The sequence below is a fragment of the Hippopotamus amphibius genome, chromosome 9 (genome assembly GCF_030028045.1).
Source record: "Hippopotamus amphibius kiboko isolate mHipAmp2 chromosome 9, mHipAmp2.hap2, whole genome shotgun sequence".
Classification (NCBI taxonomy): domain Eukaryota; kingdom Metazoa; phylum Chordata; class Mammalia; order Artiodactyla; family Hippopotamidae; genus Hippopotamus; species Hippopotamus amphibius.
This window is the reverse complement of record NC_080194.1, coordinates 33777-45275: the sequence shown is the minus strand read 5'-3', so window position 1 is coordinate 45275 and position 11499 is coordinate 33777. Positions and strand designations below refer to the sequence as shown.

At 37.9% G+C, this 11499-nt stretch overlaps 1 protein-coding gene across 1 annotated transcript; it reads left to right on the top strand.

Annotated features, from left to right (window-relative positions):
- Window positions 1–8238: 8238 nt before the first annotated feature.
- LOC130829125 (olfactory receptor 4C16-like) lies at window positions 8239–9171 on the top strand. The gene has a single exon (XM_057695343.1). It carries the CDS (start codon window positions 8239–8241, stop codon window positions 9169–9171), a length of 933 nt encoding a protein of 310 aa, XP_057551326.1.
- Window positions 9172–11499: the final 2328 nt, after the last annotated feature.

The window sequence follows — 11499 nt, the reverse complement described above, 5'->3', positions numbered from 1 at the left end:
ATTTTATTAATTAATTTGCTTCAAGAAAAAAAATAGGATTGCATTCTTTATCAATGTGGTGTTAGGTTAAAAAAAGAAAGAAAAAAGTGGTAGAATTTCATTTTGCTTTGTGGTCTTATTTGTGTTTGTTCCTGAGGTGATTTACTGTCAGCTGCAGCTATGGCTGTGGTGTCTGTGTTCACGTTTTGGAAAAGAGGTTAGTATTATAATCATTAATATTATAAGAATGTTGGGAGATTGGGATTGACATATACACACTATTGAAACTTTGTATAAAATAGATAATCAATGAGAATCTACTGAATAGCCAGGGAACTCTACTCAATGCTCTGTGGTGACCTTAATGGGAAGGAAATCCAAAAAAAAAGGGATATATGTATACGTATATCTGATTGATTCACTTTGTTGTACTGCAGAAGCTAACTCTCCATTATAAAGCAACTATACTCCAATAAAAATTAAAGAAAAGGAATGTCAATTTGCTTAATGTTTCATATCCAAAAGAAAATCAAAAAAACGAAACAAGGAGATACTCTCTCTGTCACACCTAGCATGTTCACCAGTATTTGAGAGTAAATATGTATGTATTAACAATAAATATGAACCCTGTGACTAATTTGTGTTAGCACCCCTATGGAGATTGTACACAGCTGTAACTTAGGAGAGGTCACAAATGACGGTGCAGACATTAAACTCTTCAGCCTTTTAGATGCCGCAGTCTAAGCTGATAAATGATTTTGGCTGAAGACCAAGGCTGAAGCTGAACTTCAGAGCTTACTTATTTAAAAGTCTTCTGCAAGATACAGGAGACTTTTAAATAGGTAAAATTTGAGAAATAACTGGCTACACATTAAAAAGGTACCCTTAGGTGTCAGGTATATAAACAGTGGAAACATCAAAGGGACACACAGTCTTGACTGTGAAGTTGGCACTGTGCCCCTTGCTCTGAGTGACGGGAAGGGGGAGAAGAGTGATGTGAGGAAGATGTTCTGTCTAAAAGCAGAGAGCTGGCCTGAACACACAGACAGGGAGAAAGGAAGGAGGCCTCGGTCTGTGTTCTTGGCTGGGCGGGGCACTGGAGACAGAGGCAAAATTCCAGGTGGCTGATGTAATGTCTTCAGAGGATCTTTTACTGTGTTGGGGGAATTGGGGCCTGCTGGTAGGAGCCATTTTCAGCAGCTCAATAGTAGGATTCAGGGCCGAAGCTTCTTGCCAAGAAACCGTTGGTTGCTAAAAGACGTTATCGCTGGGGAGTTGATAAACAAAAGTGCCTGTTAGTGTGGAAGTCGTTTTGGCACCAAGCATTCTGAATAATGAAGCATTGCATCAGCCTTAGAGACCAAGAGACTGCTTTGGAAGGAGAGTGACCACAGTTCACCAAATACCTCAGGGAACACACTTTTTCCTTCCCTGCTTCATGAGCCAAAGGCAGGGACTGGAGATCCAAGGCATCTCTAAGTAAGGCTGATGTAAGGAATATACCATAATTGTTGCCTGAATGTCGCTTATGATGCCAAGAAATTACACCCTAGAGAAACACTTGGCATTTGCATGTAGAAGTCTATAATCAGCAAGTAAATAAATTGGATTAATTTCTATTAAAGACAATGTTTAGAGCAGTTTTGGTTCACAGTAAAATTAAGAGAAAGGTACGGAGATACCGCACACAGCACGTGCCCCTGCACATTCATTGCCTCCCCCATTATCAACCTCCCCTCCCAGATTTATGCATTGATTCTGAGTGATTAACTTGCATTGGCACATTGTAATAACCTGAAGTCCGTAGTTTACATTGGGCTTCTCTTCTGATGCTGTATATTCCATGAATTTGGAGAAATATAACATAATGACATGCGTTCATCATTACAGTATCTTACACAGTGTTTTCACTGCCCTAAAAACTCCTCTGCACCTCACCTATTCATCTCCCTTTTACCAATTCATGCTGAATTTTTAAATTATGAAATGAGAGGGAAATCTGTGTTTAATTAAGCTGTCCTTTTGACTTCTGCACTCAGTATAAGGAATTTGTCATAGGTTAAAGTACTTGCAGACAGTGCTTGCCATTAGAAGGTACCAGGTTTACTTAGGACTCAAAGTCCTGCAAGTTCATCTATTTGTAGAGCTCTTTAACAAATCAACGAGAAAGGAAAGATGATGCATCTCATTATCATTTTACCAAGAGAAGGTATTATCCTATTTGCTAGGCTTTTTAATCCAGGAAATAATCTAGGGGACAAAGAACCACGATATCACGCAATATACTAATATCCTCTATTATGACGCCTCCCCTACCCTCTGCAAGTCGCCTTTAATTAACACAGGTGTGTAGGAGTAGATGGAAATTTTTTTATAAATATGTCCCTCATTAACAGAAGTATAATCATACACCTCAATTCTAACTTTGTAGATCACCTACTTTAGCAATAAGTAATAAATAAGGGTAAGCCTTTCTGCCTCAAAGAAACTCTTCCCTCCACAGGACAAAAGCCTATCTTACTGTTCAAATAACCGTCTTACAAATGACAAGGAAAAAGTGGCTGCGAATCGACATTTTTAAACTGACGTTGAAAAATATGAACTCAGGTTTTTTGTGGCTTATAATTGTATCCATGTTCTTAATTAAAACAACAACAACAAAAGAGAACATTCTTCTACTTCATCCTTTGCGAATCTTGTGAAGGTTATTAGATCTGTTCACAAAGATTCTAGTTCTCTTCCTCTTTGGCACGTAGCTAGACTGCATCTCCTCACCCCTTGTGGAAATTTATAGTATTATTTTGTAAAGCTGAATGTTGCCACAATCTGCAACCTATCAATTCCACTCCTAGGAGGCGTATTTAAAAATGTTCATAGTTACTGTTCATAGTAGTCAAATATCCATTGGCTGGAAAATGAGTAAACACATTCTGAAATAATCACCCAATGCAGTGTGATATAGCTGTGAAAATGAGTCTACAACTATATCCAATAACGAACATAAAACTTAGTAGTGTTGGATGAAAAAACAAAAGCAATTCCTAGAATTCTGAATACATTAATAAAAATATTTTTACGATAGTAGTGCTTTTCTTTCTTTTGGCGATGCTGTGTAGCATGAGGGATCTTAGTTCCCCGACCAGGGATCGAACCCATGCCCCCTGCATTGGGAGCTCAGGGTCTTAATCACTGGACCAGCAGGGAAGTCCCTATTCTTACGATAAAATTAAAATATTGTTTACTTTTAGGGTGAAGCAGGGGGCAGATAGGCAAGAGGTTAAAAAAGATTTAGTTCTTGGTAATATTTTAGTTCTTGAGATGGTAGTAAGTTTACTAGGATTCATTTTATTATTTACTTAATGTAAAAAAATAATATAAAATAAAATACAAGATTGTAAAATAGTTTGCCAATGAATGAATTCTACAGTTGAAAACATTATAAGAATGGGTCTCTTCTGTTTGTTGGCTCTGCTTTCTTTCGTGCTGTCTCTATTTTCTATCAGGCTGTCTCCACTCATGGTAAAAACAGGCAGGCATTCTGGGTTTATACTTTCAGAAACTCTATTAGGAAAAAATAGCAACTTAATAGCGAAGAAAAATTATTTCAATAAATTGTATTCCTTAACAAGTGTCCTTTTACTAACATTAGTTAGCAAAACAAAAGGAAATGAATTAGGAAAAAAATGAGGTATCTATGCAGTGCTCATATACATGTTAATCCTTAGACCATTTCCTACAAATCTGCGGTTTCCTGGTGAGGAATCGTTATAGAACACAGAATAGAACACCTGGTTTCAGGCACTGTGGTGCCTTCCCTAGATTGTACTTACAAAAAATTTATAAGAGGTAGAGAAGTTTGTCTCCTAAAGCACAGAGGGGCAACTTAGGGCACTGGGTGGGAGCAGTAGTTTCTTGGTGATCCACTTCTCCTTCTACCAAAGATGATATTTTTTTCTTCCTCCTGTTCTCTGTCACCCTCTCTGCCATCCATTCGAAATTTCCTTCTTTTCCCTGGTATCTTTGATCAGCCTGAGGCACATAATACCTTCGAAACCCTTTTCTGTACTTGGTTCCTGAGTATGAGGAGGGGTAACTTACACTTCTTTGGCTAAACAGGCAAACAAAAAGTTAAATTTATTACAACATCAGGGATGTTTCTGATGAGCAAAGGCAGGGAAACTTTAGGGAATACTGCTCTCTAGGAGGCTAATGTCTGACATCATTAGGTCTTAAAATATTCTCTTTAGAATACAGAAAGGAATTGTTTTTCAGTGTTCCCTGAGAAGACTGTTTTCAAAAAGGGATATAAAGACTCGACACTAATGTAGAGTGTTCTAACAGGTAAGTAACAGACTGCTTACATCGCTGTACTGACAGGTGGATCATACAGAATTTAAAAATGTATCTCCATGTGTCTTGTGGCTTTATTGCTCCTAATGCCTTTACAAAAGAAACAGAAAAAATACAGATAGTGACTGTGACATAGCTTCTTGGAGAATGCCAGCTTTTCCACATCTAAGAGACAGCTTTAAATAGAATGTTGTATATCGCAGATTGAGTATTACTCTTTGCATGTTTCTAAAATGACATTTTAAGAATATAATTTGCAGTTGACAATTGAGATTTAGTGTGAAAAGCTTGGTGGAAAGTCCAGAGCAATCCTGATAGCGCGGAGGCTGAAAGCTGAATAATGCAGGTGAAGGCAACAGGCCATGTGTGGGAGGGAGTCTCCATCACTCTTTAATCTGGGCTTTTGAGGATAAACAACCTTGGGTTGATCTGTTCACCTTCCCTCAGAAAAAGGTACATTTTTCATAGAAATCAAATGAATGTAAGGATTCTCCCAAAGACAGAACTGTAGGGTAACCAAAGCAGAGAGGGTTGGGTAGTTCCAGGGAGTCCTGATGCTTTCACTGTGGCTTCTGCAATAAAGCAGGTTTGTAGGGTAGAAGCATCCACCTGACACCCTGTATCCCACCCTCTTCTCTTCTCCACCTTTTCTGTGTGATTTTCTTTCAGCTCATCTCTGTTACCTCCCAACTCAACATATTCTCTCTTCATTACTGTTCTGAAAAATTTAACCATTCTAAACTTGGCTAAACTTGCTTGAAAAGTTGAGGTGAGTACAGTAGTTATTAGAAGATATGCTATTTTACCAGTACTGTTTTGTCTCCAGATCATTGCAACCTGTTTTTATGTTAGATTCCTTTGAGAACATAATGAGAGATGTTAACGCCTCTGGAAAAAGTGGACATATGGTCATACACAGAGACATGAACAAAAACAGACATCGAAGTTAGAAGGGTATGAAAAGTTTCAAGGCTCTCCTTGCATTCTTGAAGGGCTGTGAATTCATGCAAAAAGGTGAACTACTCAAGACAATCATTCTTATGGGCGCCAGACTCCCAGAACCTTATATGGCCGTGTGGTTCAGTGCTGAGTACATCTTCCACTCCAGCTTATGGAGCTGATTAACTAAGTTATTTAAAATTTATCCCATTTTTTTTTCTCAGTTTATAAATTGGGAGCATGTTTGTTTACCATACATACTATGTAGGTGGCCCCACCAGATTAAAAATGTGAATGTAGATTGTAATTAGACTAGTACTAAAACAATCAGATAATTATTATAAGAAGTAACTAAGAAAGTTCAACTTAAAAACACTTATTAAGCACCTACATTGTACAAGGCATTGGGTTTGGATCTGTGGAGAATAAAATCATTTAGTTTTCAAAGATTTTCCTTCTAAGAAAGAAGCTGAAGAAAGTACACAGAGTTGAATTTAAGCACAGTATGTGGTACTATAGGAAAGGCTAGAAAAGAAGCTCTTCGAGAACAGGAGAATTTCCTTCAGTCTAAACCAATCGCTGGAGGCACTCAGAAGCGCTATCTTAGCAGTTGGATCCAGAGTTTCGAGACAGCTAAAGTATCTAGAAAAAAGATTACATTCAAGGAAGGAAGGACACTATCGATTATGTTACTGATTGAGTATTAGATGAGAACTCACAGTTATTAACAAGTAAATGAAACCATAGGTATTTATGATTCTTAGTTTATCTTGCAGATGTATGTCCTAATGTACAAATAAGGTTGTTCAAGAAACGGGCAGTTTACAGGGATTGTTAACATACAAACCAAGCTCCATACACTCAAAAGAGCAGCCACGAACATAGGCCGTATGTTTAAGTACAAATACTTTGAGATGGATCACTCTTCCAATCAATGTGGAAGGAATGAGCTTACTGTACTGATTAAAATACCAAGACTCAGTTCCCTGAAAGTTTAAGATATTTGCCAAAGATTACATGGTCCACAGAGATGTTTTTTAAAATCAGAAATAATAAAGTAAATAAATTCATCAGACACTTTCTCCGGAGAAGTTTTTGATTTGGAGGAAGATAACACATGATTCAACTTTGATGAGGAGAAGAAAATTTACTGAGAGAGGAAAAAATAAATGAGTCAAATTGTGCCTGTTGATGTATCACAGTCTGGGCTGTGGCTGCTCACAGCTTGCAGCATCATGCCCTGGAGGTATGGGTGGGAGTGAGCAGGAATACAATGGGGTACGTCTTTGAAATTATATCTAAATTTGTCACATTCAGTTTATATTTTTACTTGCATGGGGTGTTCTTTTCAACATCGTGTTGACAAGAAAGACCTAGAGGAACGATCTGGTTCTTTGAAGTGAAGCTAGTGATAATATTCCTTTCCAAATATGGGAAAAAAAGAAAAAAACCTCCATTGAAAGAAATGACGTTTCAAAGGTGAGTAGTCATTGATTTTGCAAGGACAGAAAAAAACTTGAATAAAGTCAGTTACTGATTATCCACGGTCACTCTTGTCTAAAATTATATCTTCCTCCCTCTTCTGAGTATCTGCTCTGTTACAGTAATGTAGAGGTTTGGAGTACCTGGATGAAACAAACTCTACTGGGGATTACAACCATGATCTGGCCCTAAAGGAACTTCCTGGTGACATCTTCCCAAAGGACTTCAGATCTGAAGTGCTTAAACAAAACATTTGAATTGAGAACACATGAACTATTGAGTAAAATACCCTCCCTGTTATTTATATCTAACTTCTAGAACTTTGCATCCATTGAAGGATGTTTTCAGAAATTAGAAAAAAGAAAAATAGAAATGGAGATATTTGAGATATTACCAACTTTTGAAGAATATTCAGGACTTCCCTGATGGTGCAGTGGTTAAGAATCCACCTGCCGATGTAGGGCACATGAGTTTGATCCCTGGTCCGGGAAGATCCCACATGCCGCGGAGCAACTACGCTCACGTGCCACAACTACGTAGATTGTGCTCTAGAGCCCACGAGCCACAAATACTGAGCCCATGTGCTGCAACTAGTGAAGCCCATGTGCCTAGAGCCCGTGCCCCGCAACAGGAGAAGCCACCACACCCAGAAGCCCTTGGACCACAACGAAGAGTAGCCCCTGCTCGCCACAACCTGAGAAAGCCCACCCAGCAAAGAAGACCCGACACAGACAAAAATAAATAAATAAAAAACAAACCATGGAAAAAAAAAAAAGAACGTTCACTTCTCTACATTGGTGTATGTCAAATACTAAATATCGTAAGGGTGCTTCAAAGTAAGGATATTTTATTTAGAGTTTATAAGTACCTCCTTTTTCTCTTTTAAGCTGTAATATCTGGAAGAAAGTGCATAGTGAAGTGGGGCATATTATAGACTAATAAAAGCATATAATTCTGTAAGTAAGTATAAAAATATATGATGATAAATATACATAAGAAGACATTTTTAGGGGATGGGACTGGGCTGAGATTTTACATTTATATTATGAACTTCCAAAGGCAGTAAAATATATCCAAAATGCCAAGTGATGTACCATCCAAACATGGGCCCCTAGATTTATTGAATATGGAAAAGTGATGAAGTTAATAAAATGGAGCCGTTTCTCTTAACTTTATATTCAGTTAACAAAATTAATGAGAATCATGTGGAATCCACGAAGAGTTGTATTTGAAGAGTGCTGGACTGAAGTCTGCTATTCACGAGCTTAGCTGAGACTCGTAATGAGCCTGTGAAGTGGTCATTACAAATTAAGGAACAAATTGTTGAGGCGGCTTGTTAAGAAATTAGAGCCAACTTGTCCATGAAGAAGAATATTTATTTTACTTAAAATATTCCTAAACATCACATATCCCACCACGAATTAATTCTTTTCTGTTTTTTTCAGATGAGCCGTTTCACACTCACCCCTCCTTCTCGTTCATGAAAACATGCGGCTGGATAATAATGTGACAGACTTCGTTCTGCTTGGGTTGACCCAGGATCCTGTTGGGAAGAAGATAGTGTTTGTCACTTTCTTGATGTTCTATTTGGGGACGTTGTTGGGTAACTTTCTGATTATTACTGCCATCAAGATGAGCCAGGCACTTGGGAGTCCGATGTACGTCTTCCTTTTCCATTTGTCCGTATCTGATACCTGCTTCTCTACTTGCATAGCTCCTAGGATGATTGCAGATGCCCTTTTGAAGAAGGCCACTATCTCTTTCAACGAGTGCATAGTCCAAGTTTTTTCATTCCATTTCTTTGGCTGCCTGGAGATCTTCCTCCTGATCCTCATGGCTGCAGACCGCTATGTGGCCATCTGTAAGCCCCTGCGCTACACCACCATCATGAGTCATCGCGTCTGTGGTGTGTTGGTGGCTGTGGCCTGGGTGGGGTCCTGTGTGCATTCTTTAGCTCAGATTCTTCTGGCCCTGAGTTTACCTTTCTGTGGTCCCAATGTGATTGATCACTATGTGTGTGACTTGCAGCCTTTGTTGAAACTTGCCTGTACAGACACCTATGTGACCAACCTTCTCTTGGTGTCCAACAGTGGGGCCATCTGTACAGTGAGTTTTGTCATGCTGATGTTCTCCTATGTTATCATCTTGCATTCTCTGAGAAACTACAGTGCTGAAGGGAGGAAAAAAGCCCTCTCCACCTGCACCTCCCACATCATGGTGGTCATCTTGTTCTTTGGTCCTTGCATATTTATATACACACGCCCTGCTACCACCTTCTCCATGGATAAGACAATAGCTGTGTTTTATACACTTGGAACACCTTGGATCAACCCTCTGATTTACACACTGAGGAATGCAGAAGTGAAAAATGCCATGAGGAAGTTATGGAGCAAGAAGTTATTCTCAGATGACAAAAGATGAATGGAAGTTTCAAAGATTTCTTCATAGTTTGGATTGACCTAAAAGAAGTTCATAGACAATAATATCTTCTTATTGTGGAGTTAATATAACCCTAACTCGGGGCATGAAGGTTTGTTCCTTCAGGTATATAGGCAATGGGAACACACATGCTAGTTAGGGTTGAGTCAAATTTATATAGAAGAGACAGCAGCAGGGAGACACAGTCATGTAGGAACATGGCCTTAGATGTGCACTGCTGCGTGTCTGCCTCTAGTCTATCTAGTATCACTGTGGTTTTGATCTACTGTTTTCCCTGCCTTTTGTCCTGACTTCTGGTGTTCTCTGTTTACATTACACCACTACATGCTTATATACACAGCCTGATATGTTTTCCTTCCAAAGAGTTTATTTATTAGACACTGTGGTCTCATGTCTGATCATGGACTTTCAACTTGGTTGTTCTTCTTGACTCAGCAAAAAACACCAGGGTCAGATAATCATAGCATCTTTGTATTTTAAAGGACACTATATTTAATCTAGGAAACCTCCCTTCTTTTCCTTGGGGTTATACTTCAAATTCTTACATATGTTTACCTAGATCCTTCTAGAATAGTGACAGAACAGGATGAGAAGATTCACCCTTTTGCAGGAGTATATTTTCCTTAGGAATGTTCTGACTGTTGGTGTTGAACTCATATTAACATTCTACCTGTAAAAAATACTTTTTGCTCTTAAAATGATCCCTTCTATTATGAGAGAAGTATTCTTTTTGCTTAAATCATACCAATTATAATAATTTCTTTATAATATTGGGTTATTATGATTGTAACATAGATTACGCAAATTAAGGTAGGTATGTTTATGTGAGCTAGAAGTAAAGAATACGTGTAATCGATGGAATGGAATTTGAAAATAAAAAGTAACTAAATGAAGCATGTTATAAACAAGAGGACGGTTTCTAGGCTGTGAAACATAAATAGTTACATCACAGACATGAATTTAGTGAGTTTTAAAACAATGCAGAAAAGAGAGTAACTTAAGAAAGACAGACATTTAGGTGAAACTTGTATTTATGCAACGGAGTCGAATATCACCTTTGTCACTCTTCATCATCACTGCAGGCTCTAATCACATGATCGCTAAGAATCTGTCTGATTTCAGTGTGTCTTCCCATCTGTATTTTTTTCCATACAGAAAATACGAGAATTCTTGTTTATTTGGAACTTCTATTTCTATTTACAAGTTACTAAATTATATTAAAGTTATTAAAGTTGTACTAATTTTATTTTACCAAGAAGTTTACACTTTTTTAGCCTAAGAAAAACATCATTTATTTCTTGATGTGGAAATGGAAACCTGTGAATTCCAGGTAGCGACATGTATACATCTCCTATTTTTTTTTCCAGATACTGAGAATTTCAAGACTAATCCATCTCAAGCAGTTTATCATTGATCACAGCTGCTACAGTAAATAAGTCATCTGTGTGATGACATTCTGTTCCTTTTGGGCTTCTTCTTTTTATGTCATTATAAAGAAACAAAATAAATAATATATATTTAAAAAATAGAAATGTCTTTTAAACTTGTTGAATTATCCATAAAAATGTATTCCCTCTTCTTATAAATTCTCATTAAAATAAGAAGAAACCATAATCCATAGTGACAAAAAGAACCAGATAAGAAATACCAGTTGGTGAAAGATTTTCACATGTTTTTTGAAACATAGAGAAGAGTGGTAGGTTACTAACTTAGCAGAGTAGAAGTTACAACCGTCTAAGAGTAGAGATAAGTCAGAGCATTAAGTTGCCCAGAATGTAGGCCTGAAGCATACAGTGAATTACAGGAAGATTATTTCCCCAGGCCACTTCCTACATTGTCAGCTGACGCTTCTTTTACGCCATCCCATTAAAGACTGGGTGATTATTATTTTAAAAAACTGAACTAAAGGGTTTCTGGTATCACCGTGGAGGGCAGTGATAAAATCTGCTACGAGTGAGTGAAAATCCACGTAGTGGAATGAGGAGCTCTTCCCTCTCCCTGCTCCCAGGATGTCGGCAGTCAGTACACCTCACGATCTGACCAGTTCCCACTGCTGTGCACATAGCCCAAGTAAGAGGGTGGGATTTTTTATGGGGGAAGGAGAAGATATAAGGTGTGTATTATACTTCTAATCACCTACAAATTACATCCGAAAATATGTAATCCTTGTCCATACATGTAGAGATTCCAAATAACCTTTTTATTTTTATTATTTTTAATTATTTAATTGGTTAAATTAATTCATTTATTGACTGTGTTGGGTCTTTATTGCTGTGCAGGCTTTCTCTAGTTGTGGTGTGAGTGGGGGCT

Coding starts and splice junctions, on each gene's coding strand:
- LOC130829125 (XM_057695343.1), top strand. CDS start 8,239: ATGCGGCTGGATAATAATGTGACAGACTTCGTTCTGCTTGGGTTGACC.